General features: G+C 38.3%; 1 protein-coding gene across 1 annotated transcript in view; it reads left to right on the top strand.

The window, feature by feature from the left end:
- The window catches only part of DSG4 (desmoglein 4), a 32145-nt gene extending 6826 nt beyond the window's left edge, over positions 1-25319 (top strand). Inside the window, exons 4-16 of the mRNA XM_061399435.1 lie at positions 1178-1333; positions 1670-1814; positions 2416-2582; positions 2852-2986; positions 4146-4331; positions 9748-10019; positions 11310-11449; positions 14019-14246; positions 16416-16712; positions 18043-18185; positions 18516-18579; positions 20121-20329; positions 22358-25319. Of these exons, the coding sequence (XP_061255419.1) occupies positions 1178-1333; positions 1670-1814; positions 2416-2582; positions 2852-2986; positions 4146-4331; positions 9748-10019; positions 11310-11449; positions 14019-14246; positions 16416-16712; positions 18043-18185; positions 18516-18579; positions 20121-20329; positions 22358-23125 (2910 nt within the window). The 3' untranslated portion in view covers positions 23126-25319. The remainder of the gene's footprint in view (positions 1-1177; positions 1334-1669; positions 1815-2415; positions 2583-2851; positions 2987-4145; positions 4332-9747; positions 10020-11309; positions 11450-14018; positions 14247-16415; positions 16713-18042; positions 18186-18515; positions 18580-20120; positions 20330-22357) is intronic.
- Positions 25320-26000: the final 681 nt, after the last annotated feature.

Genomic DNA, 26000 nt, shown 5'->3' with positions numbered 1-26000 from the left:
CACCGGGTTGCACAGAGTCGGACACGACTGAGCGACTTCACTTTCACCTTTCACTTTCCTGCATTGGAGAAAGAAATGGCAACCCACTCCAGTGTTCTTGCCTGGAGAATCCCAGGGATGAGGGAGCCTGGTGGGCTGCTGTCTATGGGGTCGCACAGAATCGGACACGACTGAAGCGACTTAGCAGCAGCAGCAGCAGCAGGGTATAGGTGGTATTATTAATATCTCATTATCAGCTGGTGCTTGGCAAAGCTAAGTAAATTTTCCAAAGTTACACAGGTATAAGTCATGGCTCTGAAAGGTTGTTGTTGAATCACGCGAATACACCAGGATTCTTGGCCCCCGGAGGAGAAGAATTCAATCCGGGGCCAGAGACGAGGCTTGATCGCTCAGAGCTTTTGTGTAATAAAGTTTTATTGAAGTATAAAGGAGATAGAGAAAGCTTCTGACATAGGCATCAGAAGGGGGCAGAAAGAGTACCCCCCTGCTAGTCTTTAGCTGGATGTTATATAGTCACTAGCAGTCTGTTAATGAAAGAAAGGAATGTCTTAAAATTCAGAATGGCACCAGGCCCCTCACCCATAAGATGCATTTTGGGATAATCTTGGCACCAAATGGTTTATCCTGGGCCATAAAATGATTAACTTGAATCTTGAAGAAGGGCAGACCACCGTACAAATAGTTTCATTTACATAGATTAGGGGAACAATATCCATACTGGTTTGTCAAGTAGGTTCTGGGCCAAGAGGCGGAACCGACTTGGAGACAGAGTTTGGGGTAAAGGCATAGTACATTAGCATAGCTTAAGACAAACATTTCCATAAGAAAAAGGCATTGGTTATCTCTAGGCTCGAGAATAGCTAACTTCAGGCGAAACCGGGTGTCATTATGGCAACACAGTATTTTAAGAGAAACCTCCCTTTAAATTTGTATAGAGAAGGAAAAAATATTGCTAGTTTGTTTCCTCCTGCCGCTTAAGAGAGATAAAAATGTCTGACACTTGCAGGCTATTTCCTCTATTTGGAGCCCCCTGGCCTTCCTGCCTGTTACCCTCTCAGCTCCAGGTTTTGGTTCAAAGCCCACCTGACTACAAAGCCCATTCCCTTCTCAGTCCACTGACTCCACAGATTATGACCTGCTCTAAATTAAACCACACTTCTGGCCATTTTCTTCATAGATTCGATCAGACTGTGAAGTGAACCAGAAGATTACATACCGCATCTCTGGGGCAGGAATCGATCGACCGCCCTATGGAGTGTTCACCATTAACCCTCGGACGGGGGAAATTAACATCACTTCAGTGGTGGACCGAGAGATAACACCACTTTTCTTGGTAAGTGTGCTCTGAATTACGCATATTTTTTTTCTTTAAAAAATACCATCTCAAGACTAATGCTTACTTTTGATAAAACACAGTAAACTGAAATCAATGACTTGAATAGATGAAAAGAGTATGAAATATAAATTTACAGTTCAGGATTCTCTCATGTGTTACATTACGTATGTGATCAAAATATCTTGATAAAATTTAAATCACTAGATTGTAATACAGTCTGAATTTACTGGGGAAATTGTTGCTTTGCACACTACCTAATATATTTTCAGGCTCTTGCTTAACTTCCTTTGGTGAAAACAGTGTTTTGGTTTTTTTTCCCCCAACTTTCCACAGATTTATTGCCGAGCTCTGAATTCACGGGGTGAAGACTTAGAAAGGCCTCTTGAGCTTCGGGTCAAAGTTATGGACATAAATGATAACCCCCCAGTCTTTACACAAAATGTGTACACAGCCAGCATTGAAGAAAACAGCGACGCAAGTAAGCAGAGTGACACGCCTTCACTGTGTTACACCATCTATTTGTCTTGGTTAAAAGCTTTAGTAGATTGCAATACAGGCAATTTCAGTATCAGAAAAAGCCAAATTTGTATTTGAAAATGGAAAGTAATTTTTAAAAATGGTATTAAACAATTTTTACAGTTTTTTTAAAAAATACATTTGCAGAAATGTGAGACAATGCCAACCATGTCACTAAATTCCATTGTGATATAGTTCATTTTTTATTAAAAAAAATGTGACTTATGTAAACATGAGTTTATTGTTGTCACTTTAAATAAACCAATAAGTACATTTTAAATCAAAGATTATTGATTTTTTTAAAAGATTCCTATATTTTGCTAATTTGCCATCTTTTAAGGAGTATAAGTACTTTATAAATGGTAAAGGATTTTATAGAAGGAAACCACCATTATTTTTGTAATCAGCAGTGGAGTGGAAAGTCATGGTACTATATTCTCATGGAAAATTAGAACAAGAGAATTCAGGAGAAGGCAGACTACTCTTTCTTCCTATGCCTGATGATTTGCAGAATTGATTCTAACAGACTCCCAAACCTTCTTCGCCTCCGTCTTCATTTCTAGACACCCTGGTGGTAAAGTTAAGTGCCACAGACGCAGACGAAGACAATCATCTGAATTCTAAAATTGCCTATAAGATTGTGTCTCAGGAGCCGGCAGGCTCACCGATGTTCATCATGAACAGGTACACTGGAGAAGTGTGCACGACGTCCAACCTCCTCGACAGAGAGGTAAAGCCTGCTGTGAATGAACTTTTAAAAATAAGGAATTCAGTTTTGACGAGACAAAGATGAAATGATGCGTGTGTGCCCATGCCTTTTTCGTGTAAAGGAGAAGAGTAAAAAGAGTCCAGCCATTACTTTTCAATGAAAATGATGAAAAGAAAAAAATACTGTATTAAAAGATGACAGAAAATTATAAAAGAAAAATGGAATAATCAGAATGTGTTGGATTGTATTCCAAACAAGGTCAAAGTCTTAAAATTCTCTTTCATCTTAAGCAACACAGCATGTATAACCTCCTCGTGAGGGGCTCAGATCGGGATGGAGCTACGGATGGACTGTCTTCAGAGTGTGACTGCAGAATCAAGGTTTTAGACGTCAATGATAATTTCCCCACTTTGGAGAAAACTTCGGTAAGTTGTTACTCTTCTACTCCTTTTTTCCCCATAAGTGTCAATAATAGATCTACTTTCCTGCTGGTTTGTGAACCTGGTTCTATGACATGTATGCTGCTGTGCTGTGCTATGTCATGTCCAACTCTTGGCAACCCCATGGACTGTAGCCCACCAGGCTCCTCTGTCCACTGGGGTTATGACATGTATAGATGTACTCAACTTTCTCGCTGTATAAACTTTGGAACTTCTTACATATAATCACATACAAGATCTGCTAGAGAAGGAATAGGCTACCCACTCCAGTATTCTTGGGGGCTTCCCTGGTGATAGCTGGTAAAGAATCCGCCTGCAATGCGAGAGACCTGGCTTTGATCCTTGGGTTGGGAAGATCCCCTGGAGAAGGTAATGGCTACTCACTCCAGTATTCTGGCCTGGAGAATTCCATGGACTGTATAGTCCATGGGATCGCAAAGAGTTGGACACGACTGAGCGACTTTCACTTTCACTGAATAGTAAATTTGCCTGTTTCACTATTCTGTGTAAATCTCTTCTTTGACAGCATATCTCCTCCACACTCTCTACTCACAGAATTGTAGAAATTTATGGACATAACTCTGGGAATCATGTAACAATGTTAATGTATTTTTCTATGCCTGATGATTTGCTGAATCAATTCCAGAAAAGTCCCAAACATTCCAACTTCCATATTCATAAAGAGCCACACAATTGAAAACAGTAGGGCTGAACCTGGCTCACTGCCTATTTTGGTTAAAATTAAAAAGTTTTATTAGGCCACAACTGTCCTGTGTTGTCTGTGGCTGCTTAGATCTTAACAACAGCAGAGATGAGTAACTGACACAAACTCCCTGGTCCACAAAGTCTAATATAATTACCATCTTGCCCTTTACATAAAAGGAAGAACTAACTTAAGAAAAATTTAAAATTAGCAAGAAAAATAAAACGAAGTTCCTGTTTGACCTTGATTGCACCTGCAGCACAAGAAAACCAGTTTTATTATCCTGTAATCATTTTATTATTATATTGCTGATAGGACAGATGGCTGACACAAAAATCATTGGCATAATCTGTTGTTAGTATTTCAAATAAGAATTATGATAAGTCAATCTCTTTCCTTTTGAAAATTTATTGATTATAAAATTGATCTATGCCATTTCAGTACTCAGCGAGTATCGAAGAGAACTGTTTAAGTTCGGAACTGATCCGATTTCAAGCAATTGATCTCGACGAAGAAGGCACTGACAACTGGTTGGCAAAATATTTAATTCTCTCTGGAAATGATGGGAATTGGTTTGATATTCAAACAGACCCACAAACCAACGAAGGCATTTTGAAAGTCATCAAGGTACAGTATGGGATCTGCAATATTTGCTTTCCAAGAAGGGTTAGAATACTCAGAGAGAGAATCTGTCTGCAACAAGTGGACCATAACCTTGCATACTTCTTGTGTGGACAAGTGTCCTGGGTTAGTGGTCTGTTCAGCAAGGCAGTGTTTATTACTAAGAGAAATAAGAAGTCTGTTTTGTTCTCACAATGCCCAACACCTAGTTGAGAAAATAAGGCAGGTACTTCCAAACTAGGTAATAATATGAGTTAAAAAAACAACACATAGCAGATGTTATGGTATTAGGCGTAAACTGGAGTGGGCTGCCATGCCCTCCTCCAGAGGATCTTCCCAACCCAGGGATCGAACCCATGTCTCTTCCATCTCCCGCACTAGAAGGCGGGTTCTTTACCGCTAACACCACCTGGGAAGCCCCAGTTAATAGCCAGATGGGTGAAATATGAAATAAGTTCTAACAGATAAGATCTTTCTGAGCAAGAGGTGGCTGAAAGGGTTTCAGTCATGGAATCAGGTTTAAGACTTTATAACCGAGATTGTTAATGTGGGTAACAAAATGTACAAACACACAGGTGAGAAAGCATAAAGCATGTTCAGGCATGACGAGCAGTTCTGTGGGGCTGTTGCAGAGTATTCATGGAGAAAAGTGATGAGATGCAAGAACACATGTTAAGAACCTTGAGTACTGGACTGCAGGGTTTGACTTTTTTCTTATAGATTAATTTTTCTTGAACTACTTTATGCTTTATGGACAACAATAAAATCTAAAAATAGAAATAAAACTACAAACCAATAAGATTCAAATTAGCATTAATGCAATAAGGAAAATTAATTTTTCACAAACAAAATTACTACTAACAACATAAACATAACTTATAGCTATGAAAACATTTACTAGTAGACCTACGTACATATTTATTTGAGCACGCAGTGTGAACTGTTATTATTCAGTTGTTACTACTTTTCTCTATTCCAGTTACTGTGATACTTTTTTCCAGACAGTAAATTAGGAAGCCATTTAGCTCTCATCTGATCCAAACATATTGTTTATATATTGAATTTTTTTCTGTCCTTTTTGCAACTGTTTGGAGAAATTAAAGTATTACTACTTTACCACAAAATACAACCACTAGCACAGAAATCATGTAGAGTATTAATTTATGAGGCAGTCATCAAAAACATGGAAAACATCTGTATGTGCTTTTTAAATTGCCATTCAAATCAATATATGACATTTCAATTCCTTAAGAGAACACAAGGACTCCAAGAATATGTGATGAACTTCCTGTTTGAGAAACATGGCTTTGGGCCAAAGATCAGCAAACTATGACTCTCAGGCCAAATCTGACCTGCCACTTTTTTGCAAATAAAGTTTTACTGGAACACAGCCACATGCATTCATTCGTATATTTCCTATGGCTGTTTCCACACTCCATTGGCTGAACCGAATGCTCAGGACGGAAACTGTATCTGATCTCCAAAGCCTAAAATATTTACTGTCTGCCCTTAACCAAAAAAATTCACCAGCCCTACTTATACACCAAGAAAAGCTTTGAGGTATATTTTAAAATAGCTGTAACATTATGAGCTCAACTCCAGAAAGACAAAAGAAAATAATTATTATATTGATCAAGTCTTGAAGTTAGGAACCTGATCTAAAGCAAATGAAGTCAAAATACAAATTAACGAACAAATAGCCACTGCCAAATGTGACATGGATAGAAAGAGAGAGACAGGAGGTTGCCTATCACCTCATCAAATTCTGAATATTTAGTCACATTTCTTTCCAGGGATCAGAATTTGTTCTACCTTGCATCTTAGTTAAAAATCAAGATCTAGACATGTCATGAAATTCTTACCTATCTTCTTACCACCTTTATCACTGTCTTCGTATATTATCTTACAATATATAACTTATTTTTTTTGCTTTTAATCTGCCTCCTAAACTACTAAAATAAGAGCAAAAAAAAAAATCTTTGAGCATAAACAACTTGACCTAAATATCTTTCCATCCCTTGCACCTGGTCCCATGTCCAGAAGATAGAAGCAGCTCACCAAACTTTAAGAGTGATGACGATGCCACTTACTGAAACTGTTGCTCTCACGGAAACAGGAGTCACTGAGCTTGAATGCAGAGTTCATCATTTCTACAAAATCAGAAAAATGAGAAAGAAAACACGTTCATCACTCAGGCAGTGCACTATCTATGACATACATAATGTCTTCTGCGAAAGCTAAAACTTTTTTTAAAGATCTACTTACATTATTGCAAAAAAGGAAAAAAAAAAACTACTGGAAATTCAATTTCATGAGAAATTGGTCAAGGTAGTATTAGACATGGTGTAAACAAAGTATGTATATTTTTTCAGAATGATAACTTCCCAAGTTTCTTACAAAGAGCAGAAAACAATATGCTTTAAAACATCAAAATAATGTAGAAGGGCTAATGAAATTTAAAATCTTAATATGTGTGCCCTGATGCTGGGGAAAGATTGAAGACAGGAAGAGAAGGGGACGACAGAGGATGAGATGGTTGAATGGCATCACCAACTTAATGGGCATGAGTTTGAGCAAGCTCCGGGAGTTGGTGATAGACAGAGAAGCCTGGTGTGCTGCAGTCCGTGGGCTCACAGAGTCAGACACAACTGAGCAAATAAACTGAACTGAACTGAATATGTGTGCTAGCACACAGCTAAAAGAGCTATGTATGTAGAGGATACATGTGCAATTTTCCAAGATTTGGCATTTGGAACAAGGTCACTAATGTCCTCTGGGACTCTCTCCATATTCACTCAAGCTATCACTTAACCTCATAGGAACTGACCTCTAAGTCACAAGCTTTTGACTAAGATTTCTGGAACCCTTTTCTTAGTCTGAGGACATTATAAATAATTCAGTTCAACCCAAATTTGAGAAATGAAGGGTGCCAGGAATATGAATCAGACATAGTCCCAATTTTCCAGGAACTATCCCACTTTATAGCCATCCCACTTATAAATCACTTATAAGGATTTTCTGAGCAGAAAATCCTAACAGATTCATCCTCATGGTTTTCCCTTTGTTCTAGAAACCTTGCTTCTTTCAGGGCTGTAGTATCCTTAGTTTAGCAAACCTTTTTCTCCTTTTCCCCGCCAGCTCTCAATATTGCCCATAATTAATTAACCCCATTTCTTGGGTATGGAATCCTGGCAGGCCTACCCTCCTTAGGATTGGCCCCCGTGGTGTAAATTAACAAGAGAAAGACCTCTAAGAAAGTGAAAAATCTCTTTGTCAATAATATTTTTTTTGGTATTTATGATCACATATGTATGGATAGCAAAGAATATAAATAGATGGGGGAGTAAGCACACATTCACTTCGACATCAAAAAGAAAAGCAAAATACTATCCAATTGGAATTCTAACAAAAAAATACTGGTTGTGTATTTTTATAATAACTCTAATCAAGATTTATTACACACTTGCTGACCCTCTTCCTACATGGGACACTGGTAAAGAATCCACCTGCCAATACAAAAGAGGCAAGAGATGTGGTTTTGATTCCTGGGTCAGGAAGATTCCCTGGAAGAAGAAATGGCCACCCGCTCCAGTATTCTTGTCTGGAAAATTCCATGGACAGAGGAGCCTGCTGAGCTATAGCCCATGGGGTCCCAAAGAGTCAGACACGACTAAGCACACGCACATGCACTCTCTGGACACCAGTTATTGGGTTATATTATGTGTATACAGGCTCTATGCATATTATCTCAATCATCACAACTCAGGGAAGAAAATATTATGATTCCTTTTTTTATAGAAAGTGAAACAAAACCAAAGAGGAAGACTAATTTGTCTAAGTTCACCTAGGCAGCAAATGACAAAGACAAGTTCCAACTAGATGTCTCTGATTCCAAACTCATTCTTAACTGCCACCTCTGTGCCCTACAGTGTAATCCAGGGCCAGTAAACCAAGTTTTAGGAAAGAACTCGCGTCTGAAGATTTTTCCCGCTGTTGATTTCTGTAAGATCTTTCCCGACTGTGTGTGCCCTGCTGCTCAGACACATCTGTACCAGAAAATGTCAATTCCTGGGCATTTCAGCAATTGAAATCCCAAATCTCAAGAGTTTTAGCTGAATTTTAAGTGAGGCATGTTGAGCCAGCCCCAAGCAAGAACCCTAGTAAATTCCTGTGAATATTTCTATCTTATTACCTCCTGTGAACAATTTAACCAAAATCTAGAACATTCATGAGGTTATGGAATTTCTCTGAGAAGCAGAGATTTGTCTAAGATTCTTGCTGATGGTACTCATGTCTTAACTTGTGTTATTGGTAAATGTGTTGCAACTGATGTTTATATTAGCTCCCAGAGTACTTCTAACAGCACCCAGTACTCCCTTTTCTACAACTGTTTTTTTACAAATGGAGAAAATGGATCTGTTCCAATTGAAAATTCATTTTTGAGCCCACAATTCATTTCCGCTCTGTGCTGAATCATTGTTGGTGACTTTTCATGTCACCACATCAGTCATTCTTGATCAAAAGATTCTATTCATCTTTTATCCAAAGAACCCATCTCAAAGGTGACTTTTCTCATTTGAATGTGCCCTATGAAGGAGTCGTCTTGTTCACCAGACTCAGCACAATTAAATTATAGTTGAGGGCTCCAATAGTCTATAATTGCTATAGACTATAATAGTCACAAATTCTCCTTTAGAAGTTGTTTGTATCATTTTTCAAAATTACAGGTTCAATTACACCATATATACTGGCTTCTAGGTTCTCTGATTATACTTCCAAGATATTCTCAGATAGGCATTCTACAAAAGAGACCTGGCTACTACTTATTCATTTAATAACTGTGAATATTTTTATTTCATTACTTTTTATTTTTCATAAGCACCTCATTTGGAAAGAAGGGTCATCTTTCATTTTAGGGTTTTATGTATGAAGTTCAAAACTCCAAAACTAGAGTCCAGCTTAAAGTCACAGGCCTAAATCATCCATGTGCCATGTACCTGATTATGCCAAAAGATAAAGGAAATAACATGTCTGATATATGTAAGTGAAAGTGAAAGTGTTAGTCGATCAATCTTTGTGACCCCATGAACTGTAGCCCACCAGGTCCTCTGTCCATGGGATTCTCCAGGCAAGAATACTGGAGTGGGTTGTCACGCCCTTCTCCAGGGGATCTTCTCCACCCAGGGATCAAACCAGGGTCTCCCGCACTGCAGGCACATTCTTTACCATATGAGACACCAGGGAAGCCCATGATATACATAATGTGGTAACAAAAAAATTCAATCGGTTCAAGAGCAGAATTGCATAGCTCCTGGCCTTTATTTTAGTGTATTGCTTTTTAAATTTTGACTTCTAATTCTATCAAGAAAGTCTTTTTGCTGTTTCAGTTTTGTTGTTTTTTTCTAACTTTCAATCATTTCAGACGCTGGATTATGAACAAGTGCCTAATATTCATCTTAGCATTGGAGTTAAAAACCAAGCTGAGTTTCACCACTCGGTTGCCTCTCAATTCCGAATGCACTCAACCCCTGTGAGAATTCAGGTTGTTAACGTGAGAGAAGGACCTGCATTTCAACCAAATTCTATGACGTTCAGTGTGCGAGAAGGACTGAAAGGAAATTCCTTATTGAATTTTGTGCTCGGCACATACACAGCTATAGATTTGGATACAGGAAACCCTGCAACAAACGTCAGGTACTGCACATATTTTGCTCGTGTTAAAGAGATAAAGCTCAGCTCTTCCTATATTAATTCACTAGAAGGTGCTACTTTTGAAGTTTTGCTTTGCTTTTTGTCTTCATTTTAGAAGATGACTGCAGTATTAACTTTATTTCAGAATTTTAATAGTGCTTTAGAGGCAGTAAGGGCTCCAACAGGTTAAAGGAGTAATTGCGTCCAATGAGCAATTGTAAGATCAAAGAGCCACCTACAGATACTCTGTGAGTCTCTCTGACCTTTTGTGCCCGGCTGTACTACCCCGGCCCCAGGATGATTAAGTTATATTATAAACAATAAGACATCATAAAAGATGAGTCACTTTTTTTCCTTAAAATCTGTGTTATCTAATGACTTTGGGGCTAATTTCAATCTTCTACTTGACCTAAAACAAAAAAATTAAAAAAAAAGAAGAGGCTGAAACATAGATGTCTCAGAAATTTGATGAATCTTAAGAGAATCAGAACTGAAAAAATAGAAAGGTAGGTATTAGGGTCACTAGATACACAGATTATATATGAGTTAGATCTATGTAAGATATCCTGGAAAATAACTATAGCGAAATATATAAGTATTCTCTTTATCTTTTCCTTCCAATATATTTGGAATGAACAAAGTCTACTGACCTATAAATTACTTTTGACATAAAATTTTTTGATTACTTAATCAGCTAATAAATAGGTAGACAACAAAAACTGTGAAGTTTATCAGAGGAAAGAATGTGCCAGATAAGTGTCTTAGACGTTTGAATTTACACCTGGTACAGAGAACAGATGTTCTACCAATAAGGTCAAAAGCTTTGAATCCATTATATGTAAAAAAAAAAAAAAAATTCCATATACACAAGCAGACTAGATGATACCACAACCCCTAACAGGCCAACAATGAGAGGCTCTGAAACCAATATGTATTAAAATCTAAGAAAAAAATATATCACATGTGAAAATGAAGAAAGCGCATTCTCACATTCTTTCAATAGACACTGCTATGATTTTATAAACAGCCCTGAAATAATTTCATACATTCTATTAACAATTATATTAAGAGCCAGAAGAGTAAGAATTATGAGATTATAAAATTCTGTTGTGAATCTGTACATAAATATGTTCTATACTGGAATTTTATACAGTAAATCTCTATACATTTTATAAACTGACTCAATTGTCACTATAAAGCATGCAAATACCATATATAAGAGTAACACATTGTGCAGCTTAAAATGATTAACTTTTATATAAGCAAATGATGAATGTATTTATTTAAAAACAGGTATATCATAGGACATGACGCAGGCAACTGGTTAAAAATAGATTCAAGGACTGGAGAGATACAATTTTCTAGGGAATTTGATAAGAAGTCAAAATATATTACCAATGGGATATACACAGCAGAGATCCTGGCTATAGATGGTAAGAAAATTTATTGTCAATTCTTAATAAAATTATTACTAAAACATTCAATACAAGTAATATTCTAATGTTAATACTAGATTGACTCAAATCCAACATACATTTATTGGTGTCTTTAAGACTTATAGAGAGCTCTAAATACCTTAGATCAAGGACTGAGTTCAGTATCCTTATAATCATAATTTACATTTAAGTCATAATTTATTTCACCTATTTACAAAAAAGAATTGTATGTGATTTACAGTGTGAAGCATAAAAGTTAAAATATGTAAATAAAATTCAGTTTCTGCTTTTGACTTCATCTCTTGAGAGAATTGATCAGCTTGTAGAGGATGTTAGAAATGTTTACTTAAGTAAGTGCTACAAAGTGTGCTCAAAATTCACCTGCAGGTAAGGCAGCATCCCGAAGTATATAGTTATTTCAGAACCACTAAAACTGAGCTACAATAAGAGGCCTGTGTGAGTACTGTTGTCCAAAGAAAAATGCTGAAGACCAAGAAAGCACAAGGTTATTCCAAATATAAGATTCGAATTACATTTGTAAGTGCAGATGCACTGAAGTAACTTGTAATTGAGCAGTTCCTCACATGGGAAAATCTATTAAGCATTCCTCTTGGTGAGCAGCAACAGGAATTTGTTTAGCAACAGTTAATGATTCTCCAGAGCAAAGGCTACTACTGCTATTTCCTAGCAGTAGCTAGGAAACCAGCCACTATGAAACAAAACAGCAGAAAAAGCTCAATAACCAGGAAAGAAGGGAGAAGATAGATGTCTCAAGTACATACCTAATAGAAGATAGATATTGCAGGACTGCATTAAGTTTATACCCGAGATTTACAGTAGCCAAACAAAGAGAAAGATAAACAGTCAGTATAGGACTGAAAGAGAAACCATGGCAATACCCAAACAATTACATACATTCTAGTCTTCATCCCATGAGTGTCACTTTCAGCATCTGCGTGAGGTATATAAATATTTATTATCAGTATTCTGAAAATGAATTCTAGCCAGGTTGATCACAGCCAATGGGTCATATGAGAAAATCCAATTCTAGTTCAAAAACTAGAATAAAACATTAGTCAAGTAAATAAAAACAAAACTACATGAAAATGTACCCACAGAAACCTAAAAACGAGGGCCATTGTTTATTCCCCTAAGCCGAGTATCTCCTTAAAAATCTGCTTAAAAATATTCAGCACAAGCCTTCCAGAGAGCTGGAATACGTTTGCTCAAGGATGCTCGGCCTCTAGGTAAAGAAGCAGAGCTCTGCCTAGAGCAGACACGACAAGGAGCAGATGCTGTTGACAGTGGCTTTAGCTGTGGTTTGCCACAGAAAGTGAAAGTCGCTCAGCCACGTCTGACTCTTTACGACCCCATGGACTATACAGTCCATGGAATTCTTCTGGTCAGAATACTGGAGTGGGTAGCCTTTCCCTTCTCCAGGGGATCTTCCTAACCCAGGGATCGAACCCAGATACCCGGCATTGCAGGCGGAGTCTTTACCAGCTGAGCCACCAGGGAAGCCCACAGCCCAAGGCCATAAGAAAGTTCCAGAGGATGAGAGAACAACACAGCACATAATCTAATCTACGGGATAATCTAGTGTCTCTCTAATGAACCTAAGTCTGGAATAGAAAGTCAACTCCCAAATCAGGTATAAGAACACACTGTACAAAACCATATACAGTATGAATAGGCTCCTGGTTTGTTATCATTTGAGTAACTAAATGACTCTTCCATTTAGGCATACAGAAGACATCTTTAAAAGACATTTATTAACTTCACGAAGAGTGACCTAGCAAAATACCTAGAGATGATAGTGTTCTGACTTACAAATGAAAATACTAAGACTCTCTGCAAGTAAAAAACAAAACAATTCTTTATTCAACATAAAGTATAAAAGTAGACTAAAAGCCCAGACTCCTATTTCTTTGTCCTCTGCTCCTTCTAATAATATACTAACCCAACATTTGTTTCAAATGGGTTAGGAAGAAAGCAAATATATTTATATTTGTTTTCAAAAGTACCGTTTCAGAGAGAAACAGTGTCTATTTAATGGATGGATTTAAACAGTGAAACAGAAAAAAAAAAAAATACTCAAAACAATTATTTAACTTCAATTGCAGTTATTTCCACAAACACCGGACTCAATAAGTACCCAGAATGAAAGGCTCTAAACTGGACTACAGGGGTCTCATTTGGGGAGATACGGTGGACTAGAAAGCAGTAAGCCTTCTCTGAGAAAGGACGCTGAATTTTGCATTCTGAGATATGTAGCTGAATGAAACAGGGATGAAAAAACATTTTAGGAAGAGTGACTAGAAGGCACAAGTGTTTGGTTTAGGAAAGAACAAGTTCCAAGAACTAAAAAGAAGCCACTGGGTCCGGAAGGTGCTGAGCAAAAGCAAGAGCGGCTTCAGGAGCTTTAAGCAGGCAGGATCCTGTCACGCACCAGCTCAGGGGTCAGGTCACGCTGTTCCTCTATGCTGTGGCGTCATCATGGGATACGAGAAAGAATTCTCTCCCCAACACCATTTACCCCAACACCCTATATGTCTTGCTGTTTCAGATGGCTCTCTAAAAACGGCCACGGGAACCATATGTATTGAAGTTCCTGATGTCAACGATTACTGCCCAGTCATTGTTGCTGAGAGAGAAACCATCTGCATTGCCTCTCCCTCCATCCTTATCTCTGCTGCAGGCGTTAACAGTCACCCTTATGGGTCTCCCTTCACCTTCTGTGTTGTTAATGAACCCCCAGGGACAGCGGACATTTGGGATATCACATCAGTAAATGGTAAGTAGGATGCAAATTTGCTTATACTCTAAGGCCAAAAGCAAAAACAATTACCAAATAATTAGTCAAGTCACATAATAATACTTTCCAACTCTATGTCCACCAAAAGTGTAAAGAGTCCATAGTAGCATGCGTGTTTATGGTAACTGTTGCTACTTTAAAATAAAGGCCTCACGTTGATAAAAATTGAGATATAATTTCAGGCATCTTAACAATTTACGTACCTTGGGTTCTTTTTCCTGAGATGTTAGATGTATAATAGAAAACGAAATGTTTTGAGAGAATTTCATTCTGGACATGTGCCTACTAAGTCACTTCAGTCCTGTCCAGCTCTTTGCGACCCTATGGACTGTAGAGACTGTAGCCCGCCAGGCTCCCCTTTCCATGGGATTCTCCGGCAAGAATACTGGAGAGGGTTGCCATTTCCTCCTCCAGAGGTTCTTCCCAACCCAGGGATCAAACCCACGTCTCTTACATCTCCTGCATTGGCCAGCAGGTTCTTTACCACCTGGTAAAGTGCCACTTGGGAAGCCCCCATTCTGGCCACAATAGCTCCCTCGTCAGACATTCATTTGGAGAAACAGGAGAGACGTTGTAGGTAGGGTGGTAAGATGGTGGTCAGAGTTCAAGGTAAGAGGAAAAATCCACCTTTCTGAAGCCACCAAGCTTTTCCATTCATCCTAAAATGATGCCAGAAAAAAAAAAAATGCCACCATTGACTTGGAGGAAATCGGGTAACCTGTTTTCACCATAAAACCTTTTAGCCCTTTCACACAAAACCACCTTAATATTTTTAAAAGCTAAGCAATTGCATTAAAATCAATATAACTCTGAATTCATTGTTCACTACAAAACTCAATATGTTATTCTTAAATAATTGCTAACTACTTTTTCCTCATTCATATCCTAGATTTTATGAGGAAAAACAAGAAAAAATATTCAGCATGAGATATTTCTATCACAGATTTACCAGTAAAAAATATAGTCTTATTGGAAAGAATATTCTTAGGGTCCTATTTACATGCTGGTCTTGAAGAAAAGAAAAAATCCCACTTAACAACAGGCTGGGGCCATGCCTTATTTGACTCTTACTTTGAGCTCAGGTTACATTTTGGTAGACATAGCCAGGTTATTACATAGCTAATTGAAAGCAATAACCCATAATAATAATAATTAACAATAATAATAATTGAGTGTTAAGGATTCATCAATTACTATTCATGATTTAGGAGTAAATCATTTCTAAGGCCTCCTCAGGTTGATAAATTTCAACCTATGTGTTAAGCAATGGTTTCTATAAAAATCAATAGATAATCACAGCACAAAGAATTAGTAAAATAATAGTTTTTGGAATAATTTTAAATGTTAAGACAGTGATTTTGAATAAGAGATGAACAACAGTCTTCATGAGGGTATTTGGAAGCTGTCATCCCAAATAGAAAACTTCTAATTATTTCCTTTCAGCTCAATATTCTTCATTCATTGGACAAATATCCACTGAGTGCATACTATATGCCAAGTATTGTTGCTCTGGAAATAAGCATCATAAGTGTTAATTTTTAAAAACTGACAATGTATTCTATGACTAAAGGAGCATGAAAAAAAGTCAGATCCTAAGTTTATCATGGGTATTAGAAAGAGTTACTCACCAAAACATTTTTTAAATTTTTCCTGTATATTCAAGTACAGTCACTTGACAATTTCTGTGTTACTTTCAGATATACAACAAAGTGATTCAGTTACACATACAAATATACCCATTCTTTTCCAAATTCTTTTTCCATATGGATTTTTACAGAGTATTGAGTAAAGTTCCCTCTACTATATAGTAGAAACTTATTTTTTATCTATTTTATATATTGTGGTATCTATCTGTTAATCCCCAATTCCTAATTTATCCCTCCCCCATTTCCCCTTTGGTAATCAAAAGCTTGTTTTCTATGTTTGTGCTATTTCTGTTTTGTGAATAAATTCATCTGTATCATCTTTTTATATTTCACATATAAGCTATATCATATGATACTCTTCTTTCTCTGACTTCACTTAGTATTATAATCTCTAGGTCTGTTCATGTTGCTGCAATATGACTTCATTCTTTTCTATGACTGTGTAATATTCCATTGTATATATGTACCCCATCTTTAATTTATTTTCTCTCTTGCCTTTTAGCTACCTCTGCAATCCTGAAAGCTGAGCAGACTTTATATTCCGGATACTACGAAATCCCGATCCTAGTAAAGGACAGTTTTAACAGAGCATGCGAATTGCCGCAGATCATAGAGTTAAGGGCCTGTGACTGTGACATCAACCACGTGTGCTTGTACTCGGGTATCACAGACGTCAGCACCGGGGATGGGAGCTCTGTCACCAGTGTGTCTGTCACTGACGACCAAACTGAGGCTTCAAATGTTGGTATGGGATCAACAGGGATTGGCATGATCACGATGGGCGTCTTACTGCTGCTTCGTAAGTACTGGATTAAATCCCTCTTTTCAGCAGTTCTTCAAAATAAGAATGTAATCAGGTTCACTGGAATGGCCATTTCTTTTTGGTACCTATGGCAATGTTTGTGGAAATCTGGAAATAAGCAATGGGATTGATATGGGCATGTTACTTGTTCAATAACGGTAAGTAAGAATATTCACTGGAAGGACAAATGCTGAAGCTGAAACTCCAATACTCTGGCCACCTGACGTGAAGAGCCAACTCATTGGAAAAGACCCTGATACTGGGAAAGACTGAGGGTAGAAGGAGAAGGGGACGACAGAGAATGAGATGGTTGGATGGCATCACCAACTCAGTGGACATGAGTTTGAGCAAACTCTGGGATATAGTGAAGGACAGGGAAGCCTCATGTGCTGCAGTCCATAGGGTCCCAAAGAGTTGGACATGACTGAGTGACTGAACAACAACAACAACAACAAAAAAAGTCCAGGGTTAGTGAGGGTCAAAAAGATGGGAAATATGCAAGTCCCTAAGTACAGTATTTTTGCTGTCGTTCAGTCGCTCAGTCGTGTCTGCTTTATAGCAGAGCATAAAGTAATCCCATCATGACAATTTCAGCAGAGTCCTTTAAGAGCAGAAAAGCAGAAGTAATTAAGTCTAAATAGGAAAGTTGGGGAAGTCCTGATGGAGAAAGTGACTTTGAGCTGAAGATCTTCTTAGAAGGAGCATGGTGTGTGGGGAAATCCAGAAAAGCAGTCTAGGACAGAGGAAAAGCACAGACATAAACACACATGTAAAATGTGCACACATGTACACAGGGGACTAGGAAACATAAAACTGGATTTGAATCCTGGATCTGCCAACAACCAGTTTGGAGTCTTAGATTAGCAGGAAGAAAGAACCTTATTTACCTAATCTGTCATTAAAGTTTACCTGATCTTAAGTGATTAGTGGATTTGTATTTAGAAACACGGATACATATCCTCAATCCTTAACGTTACTCGATCAGTCATGTCCGACTCTTTGCAACCCCATGGACTGCAGCCTACGAGGCTCCTCTGTCCATGGGATTTCCCAAGCAAGAATACTGGAGTGAGTTGCTATTTCCTTCTCCCGGGGATCTTGCCGACCCAGGGATCGAACTTGGGTCTCCTATGCTGCAGGGATATTCTTTACCATCTGAGCCACCAGGGAAGCCCCACTCAATACTTCAGGGGAAATTAATGCATTACATTTGTATTTTTCCCTCTAGTTCTGAATATCATGCCACATTTTCCCAAAAGTGATGCATTTGATGACTTCCTAAATTGAGCAATATGTGTTAACTCTTCCTTTCCACTTTCCTGGGCAGTGGCACCGCTCTTGCTGCTCCTGTGCTGCTGCTGCAAACGAAAACAGCCAGAAGGGCTGGGGACGAGTTTTGCTCCTGTGCCTGAGGGGGGAGAAGGAGTGGTGCAATCCTGGAGAATAGAAGGGGCCCATCCCGAGGACAGGGTGAGTGGATTCATCAGGTTCCACAGAAGCTCAGTGTTTCAGAGGGATTCAACATGTCCTGATAATTATACACTGCACAAAGTTGAAAATACATCACTTTTGAAATGTTTAACATAAGCACTTCCCTGGTTCAGTGGCTTAAACCCTGTGCTCCCAATGCAGGGGGCCCAGGTTCGATCCCTGGTCAGGGGTCTAGATCCCACATAACACAACTAAAGGTCTCACGTGCTACAGCTAAGACCAGTGCAGCCAAAATAAGTAATTAAATATGTATTTCAAAATGTTTAACATAAAACATTTCTTTAAAATCTTTTTTTTTTTTCTTTTCAGGATGTGTCCAACATATGTGTACCAATGACAGCCTCTAATACCCAGGACCGTATGGATTCCTCTGGTCAGTGGATGTCAAAATCTGTTTTCCTTTTTAAAATTTGCAAATTGTTCAGCCAGACAAATCTCATGTATAAGTACCTTACCAAAAATCAGCGTATCTGTCATTTTCCTTGGAGGACAGTGTAAGTGGAGAGAAAGTTACATATTTGAAGTGGTGACTTTATTTTTCTGTCTTAAACTACTGGCAGTGAAGAATGATGTAGCAATTCAAAGGGCAAAGTCTGGAACCAGAATGCTCAAGTTTGATTCCCAGCTCTGCCACTTACTAGTAATTAAGTCCTTGAGTAAGACACTTCACCTCTCTGGGCCTCAATTTCCTTCTTTGAAACTGAATTTATGATAGTACCTACTTCAAAGTGTTTCTATAAGGAGTAAATGATCATATATATGTATATATACATATTATATATTATATATATAGTATACATACTATATATTATAGGTATATTATACATATTATATATTATATGTATAGTTGTACATTATATATGTATGTGTGGTATATAATATGGATCATATATGTTACATATATCATATACAAATGTATGTATATGTGCTGTATGTATATATGTATATCACAAAATATACATTAGAATAGTGCCTTGCACAGTAAGTGCTACCATTATTTGTAAAACAAGCAGTTTAAAAAAAAGAAAGAAAGAAAAAAACGAAGCAGCAAATATGTTCTCCTAAGAATACACTGAAGGGGATGACAGAGGATGAGAGGTTGGATGGCATCATGGACTCGATGGACTTGAGTTTGCACAAGCTCTGGGAGTTGGTGATGGACAGGGAAGCCTGGCATGCTGCAGTCCATGGGGTCATAAAGAGTTGGACACGACTGAGCGACTGAGCTGAAATGAGGAACTTTTCTTAAATTCATACATGCATTCGCCTCACCACTCTTACCCTCTCCTAATTTACCAAGTCCCAGAAATACCCTAAAATACTGGGAAAATACCCAGCATTGGGCAATAACTGAACAAAGTAGAGAGGCTGCCCAGTTCTAGAGCGGGCTTGTGATTTCTCAGTGATGATTTCTGAGTGTCCCAAGCCAGACTCTGACTGCAAAGAGTCTAAGGTGACTGAACACTCCTATGGAAGCCCATTCCCCATCCAGCACCAGGGTGAATGAGGACTGTGAGCTTCCGTTTCTGCAAACGCGTGGCTGGCCTTGCTCTGGAGGGCTCATGAGTGAGTGCAAGTCTTCTCAGCCAGGCCTGGGGAGCTTGCCAGAGGCAGCCCGAGAAGGAACTGGTGCAGGCAAAACGGAGGCCCTGCTCCTCTGGCCTCTTGTGCACCTTCAAGTCTGTCAACCGAAAGGTGGCAAAGCCACGCCTGATACCTGGCTCCCTTTGTACTGTTTAGTTTTATTTTTATCAGCAAGCCTGAAGATAATAGATATAGTTGGAATTGCTCCTATACTAGCATTCCAGAGCCTTCCCTTTGCTGGGGGGAAGGGGTGGTGGTGTTGCTGACAGTGTCTACGGGGGTTAAACAATGCAGACGACTCCAGCACCATTGAACCCCTTCTCCTTTCAGAAATCTACACTAACACCTACGCAGGCGGAGGAACGGTTGAAGGGGGTGTCTCGGGAGTGGAACTCAATACCGGTCTGGGGGCGGCCGCTGGCCTGGCAGCGGGAGGAGCAGCGGGCACCGCGGGGAGGAGGAGCTCGGCGGTGGGCATCCAGCGGGACTATGGGGACACCAGCCTGAACCTGGCTTTCCTGGACAGCTATTTCTCTGAGGTAACTTCCCTGCACACAGCTCCACAAAATAGTCTTGGGACTGAATAATAATAATAACAATGGTGGTAGAGTCTTCTGAAATATATTCGAGGACTCTTAACTCTACCCCAATCCGGAATAAAAAAATATTTCTCTGAGGTAATTCCCCTGCACACAGTTCAACAATATTATCATTCACTCTTGAGACTGCAAAATAATAACAATGGCAGTAGATTCTTTTCTGAGATATATTCAGTTACTTTTAACTCTATCCCAATCTTGAATAAAAAATATTTCACTTTTCCTTAAAATACAAAAAGCCAACTTACTGAAACACGTCATATCCAGTGGGCATAATACCTCTGACGACTGTGAAAAAGGCTAGTATCCCATCATATTCCATGTCCCTTCTGCTATTTTCCTGTATTCTGTTTCTTTCTGGTGTTCCCAGTGTTTCCCACAGCAAAGAGCAAAGAGAATCCCGATCAAGAAGAGCTGTGTGTTCATGTCTGTTCTTCACGGTGGACTTTCAGCCCTGCAGATACCTCCAACAGAAAGGAGAAAAAATAAACCAAAAGCCAAATTAGGGAAGAAAGAGAGCACAAACTGAGGAATAGGGCATCACCAAGATTTGATGACAGATTAGGGCCTGGAACCCGGGTCTCTCATCTCTACTCAGGGCCCCAGGCACTGTGTCCCTCACTAGGGCAGAGGATCATGGGTCTATGAGCATGCCAGGAGGAAAGACACAAGGCCCTGGGATGGCCTAACAGGGCAGCGCAAAGGATAAACAGAGGATTTATCTAAACCATCTTGTAATTCCTATCTAGTACCTTTATTTCTCTTATTTAGCAGTCCATTTTATCTCATATTCTAATTAGCCCATTTTACTCTTTATGTGGCAACACGTGAGTTTCACCACCGCTCTTAACAAAAAATGCTAAAGATGTTGTAAGTTGTATCTTAAAATTGGTGGTTACCAACACCACTATAGACAGGGCATGAATAGTGTCAGTTATTTAAATGAGTCATCCACACCACTCAAGTACATTTGGGAAATGGGCACAGGACTAAGTGTGGCTAAGACTCCACACTCCCACTGTGGGAGGCCCTGGGTTTGATCCCTGGTCAGGGAACTATATCCACCATACCACAACTAAAGATCCTGTGTGCTGCAACTAAGAACTGGCACAGCCAAATAAATAAATAAATAGAGTTTTTTTTTTTTTTTTTTTTTTAAGAAAAAGTAGGGATGTAGACTCTGGTACAGACTATAGGGAAAGCAGCATGATGCAGTGGAGAAAAGATAGGTGGATTTGGCATTGTGTTGGACAACTATTTAAGTCTTGGGCATGACATTAACCTTCCCTGGGCCTGACATTAACCTTCCCTGGGCCTGTGGTTACCTTATTTATTAAAGAAAGAAAGGGTCAGATTGTATCAGGGGATTTTGGATGGTGTTGGGCAGGCCCTGTGGGATTTCATGGAAACCACCAAGGGCTATAGCAGTTGAGGCAAATAGGGAAGGGAACCACCAGGTGCTCCCTCCCCACACCTTCAAACAAAGAAGTTCTCATTTCATCACTTCTACATGTTGAGGTCACACCTAGGATTTCATTTAAAGGGTCTGTCATTTAAAAAAAATTAAAAATGACAGTAGATAAACTCCCTCCTGATAACGTAACTCCAAAAACACCCCAGCTGTCTTCACCTAGGCCACATAAAAGAAGCCTCTGAAACATAGAGCTATGTACACCTCTATGGATGTTTTTATTCCAAGTTGATCAAATATCTCTCCTTAAATAAATAATGTTTTGCACATAACTAAATGTTATTATCTTAGACCACCTCAGAAACAAAAGACTATGCACACTGATCTCCTTTCAGAGTTCCAATTATTTAGAAATATGGCAATCAATCAGGGTATCTCTCAGTTCATTCCATTAAATCATCTTAAATCAGATGTCTCTAAGGCATTGCTGTTGCTCTTCTTTAATTATTTTATAGAGAAAAGAAACGTCTAATTGTCTGTTTTTCTTCCAATTTTAGAAAGCATATGCTTATGCAGGCGAAGATGAAGGCCGCCCTGCAAACGATTGTTTGCTCATTTATGACCACGAAGGAGTAGGGTCTCCTGTGGGCTCCATTGGTTGTTGCAGTTGGATTGTGGATGATTTAGATGAAAGCCACATGGAAACTTTAGATCCAAAATTTAAGACTCTTGCTGAAATCTGCTTAAACACGGAAATTGACCCATTTCCTTCTCAGCAGTCCTGTATCCCCATCAGCACTGACCTCCCCTTACTTGGACCGAACTACTTTGTTAATGAATCTTCAGGAATGACTCTCTCAGAGGCTGAATTCAAAGAAGAAATGGCAATACCTGAACCCATGATGCACGGGGATATTGTAGTGACCGAGACTTACACTACTGCTGATCCATGCATGCAACCCACTACGATTGTCTTTGATCCTCAGCTTGCACCCAATGTTGTAGTAACCGAAACAGTAATGGCACCTGTCTACGAGGTTCAAGGGAATATTTGTGTCCCTGCTGAGTTAGCCAACACACACAATGTAATCTATGCTGAGAGAGTGGTGTCTAGTCCTGGTAGGCCTGACGTGAGCAGTAGTAGCATGAGTGATGGTTGTAGGGGACCTGTCATGAGTGGTGGTATTTTGGTAGGACCAGAAATTCAACTGACACAAATGATGAGTCCAGACATTCGCATAAGCCAAACTATTGGTTCCACATCCCCAGTGACATCTCGACACAGAGTAACACGGTACAGTAACATACATTACTCCCAACAGTAAGTGTTTTATGGTCAATACTCTCTATGGAGACCATGCACCTTGTAACCACCAACATATCCATCAAAGATGCGCAGTGTACCACATTTAACATTTTAAGTCAACAAATGTTCAAAAATTCTAAATTCAGTGAGATTCTTTGATTATATCTTTTGGGGGGTAACTATGGCAAGCACTTTAGATAAGCCTTTGAATTTTTTTTTCTGATTTTAAATTATGTGCCAAAAAAACTTAAAGAAAATGTGTTACATTCTTTGATACTGTCTAATAAATAGCACATAATTCATACAGTGAATCTTAAGGACTTCAGGCCTGTAAAACTGGTCATATAAACCAAGATGCTCTTGTTCTTGAAGGTTGCATAGAAACGCCTTGTCTACATTCAATAGCCATGTTAACTTTCCAATACATATTTCTATTTAAAACGTTAAAGTGGAAAAAATGAATTAAATGTACACTTTTGAAGTGAAATTGAAAAAGAAGATGGAGAATCTGTTAATAGAGATCTAAAGTCACTTGTCTCATCAAATGGCTTCTCAAGATATGCAATGATTAGGGCATGCTTAATATAATACAGGGAAAGAGCTTCTTAGCTGAATGTGTCACTAAAAATGGTCCATCAAAAGGAATTATATACATATATAGATATGCATATATTCATATCAATATGGATGAATTCTTATTGCACTTTACTGATTTATATCATCTAACTGTAAATTAATTTAGACTAGCAGAAATATAATTATGACAACATGACAACAGAAACAGTTTCCAGGAGAAGTACTGGAGATTTTACTCCTTAGAGAACTTTTTTTTTCCCTGCTTTTATTAATTATGTCAGAAAACCATATGAAATGTGGTTTAATCATTTTCACTGACCTGAGTCATAGACTATTCCTTTGGCAAGCAGATAACCTCTAAAAGCGCCTCTGTAGTTATGCATACATTCAACAACATTTACTTGGAAGCTTCTCTGTGTTGAGTGCTGGTCTTGACTCTGAATGTTAGTTGAAGACAACTGGCAAGATTCCTGTCTTCAAAAAGCTTCTAATTCATTTCTAGACTTAAAACTCTGGGGATATGGCTTTGAGTTCCTACCAAAAATAATTAACAAAATATTTAATTCCATTACCAAGTTGTGTTTCTCTTTTTAATGCTACTAGTAATGTTGAATAAATAAAATGGAAACCCATGCACAGATTGCTTATTCTTAGTAGGCATCAAGCTGTCCTGAGAAAAAGAAATTCTAGCAAGATAGTTTTATTTAATTCTGTAAAATATGTAAACTATATAGTAGTAAGTATAATGATGTGACTAGTAAGATAATATGAATGGAATAAATTTATTTTCAGGGCTTATTTTCTTCTGGAAGGAAATAACTGTAGTGCTTCTTGCTTAATATTTTTATGAGTAAAAGTGTTGAAGAATTTGGGGCCTCTCACAATCTCTTGTCCAGTTCTTTCATTTTATAGAAAAATTTTCTGTGATCTATCCCACTATCAATATGCAAAGATTTAATGGTGCTTCAAAAAGAGAAACCCCATTTCTGGTGGATGCATTCCTCCATACTATCCATGGAAATGAGATCAGAACCATTTCATTTTTTCTCTCAACATTATCAGTGGAGAGGAAATTCTCCATCATTCTAGGTATCAATCGTATGTGACTCAAGCCTCTGAATTGGCATATGTTAAAAACATCATCTCAAACAAAATAAAGGGCATAAAGCAAGATTTCTCCTGCTTAAGAGGGTACTGATTTAGCTAGGAGATAAAGATTAGGTAACATTTATGTTAACATTGGAAAATGAACCCAGGAGTCCAGGAAATGGGATTTAATAAACAAATATAATAGAATGTAGTTTGAGTTCTATCTCCTGCCCCATAGAGTGAATAAATGGATTCTCTTAGAAAAGTCTTATCAGGTGAAGGGAAAAGAAGATGTTGACAAGACATAATTTATAAACTTCTGTCAGAAAGCATTCTTTTAAAATATTCCCTCTTTTGGATTAGATACTTCTGATTGCAATATATTACTGAATATAATAATGTTTTATATATGTCTTCAATAAAAAATATGTGGTAAGAAAATATATATTTTATTTTCTCTTTGGTGCATGCAGTATTCCACACACAAAAACACATTTGGAAAACTATTTCCCATTTTGTTACTAGGTGATTATCATCTTTATCATTATGTGCACAATACAGGAACATGAATCCACTTATAAACCGAAATTCAGAATAATGTATTTATCAGTGGTAGAATTTCTCAATAGCATCATTATTTTATGAGTAAATGGCTCATTATAAACTAACAAATCAATTGAATAAGCTCCAGAATTGTTCTAGACATTGTATAAATTATAAAACACCATCTCTTCCCACTGTATTTAAATTTAGCAAAATAGAGCTGGCTTCCCTGGTGGTACACGGGTTCCACCTCTGGTCCAGGAAGATTCCCAAGCTGTGGAGCAACTAAAGCCCGTGGCCACAACTAGAGCCTGTGTGCTGCAATTACTGAAGCTTGCACCTAGAGCGTGTGCTCTGCAACAAGAAAAGCCACCACAACGAGAAGCCCTCTCACCGCCGTAAGGAGGAACCCCCGCTCGCCACAACTAGAGAAAGCCCGTGCACGCCAACAAAGACTCAGCACAATGAACAAATAAGTAAAGATTCAACCTCTAAAGTCATTTTAAAAGTTATTAGTATTATTTCTGTACCAGAGGTATCAATTTCTGTTGAAACAAGAAAAGGATAATTAATTTCAATTATTTTTTAAAGGCTCCTTGAAGATGGTGACACCTGAGGTAAGCCAAGTAGAATTCTATCTGACAGTGGTTCTGAAAGTACCAACGTCAGAAATACAGGATATATTC

Source organism: Bos javanicus, chromosome 24, assembly GCF_032452875.1.
Source record: "Bos javanicus breed banteng chromosome 24, ARS-OSU_banteng_1.0, whole genome shotgun sequence".
NCBI classification, from domain to species: Eukaryota; Metazoa; Chordata; class Mammalia; order Artiodactyla; family Bovidae; genus Bos; species Bos javanicus.
This window is presented reverse-complemented; position numbering and strand designations above follow the sequence as displayed.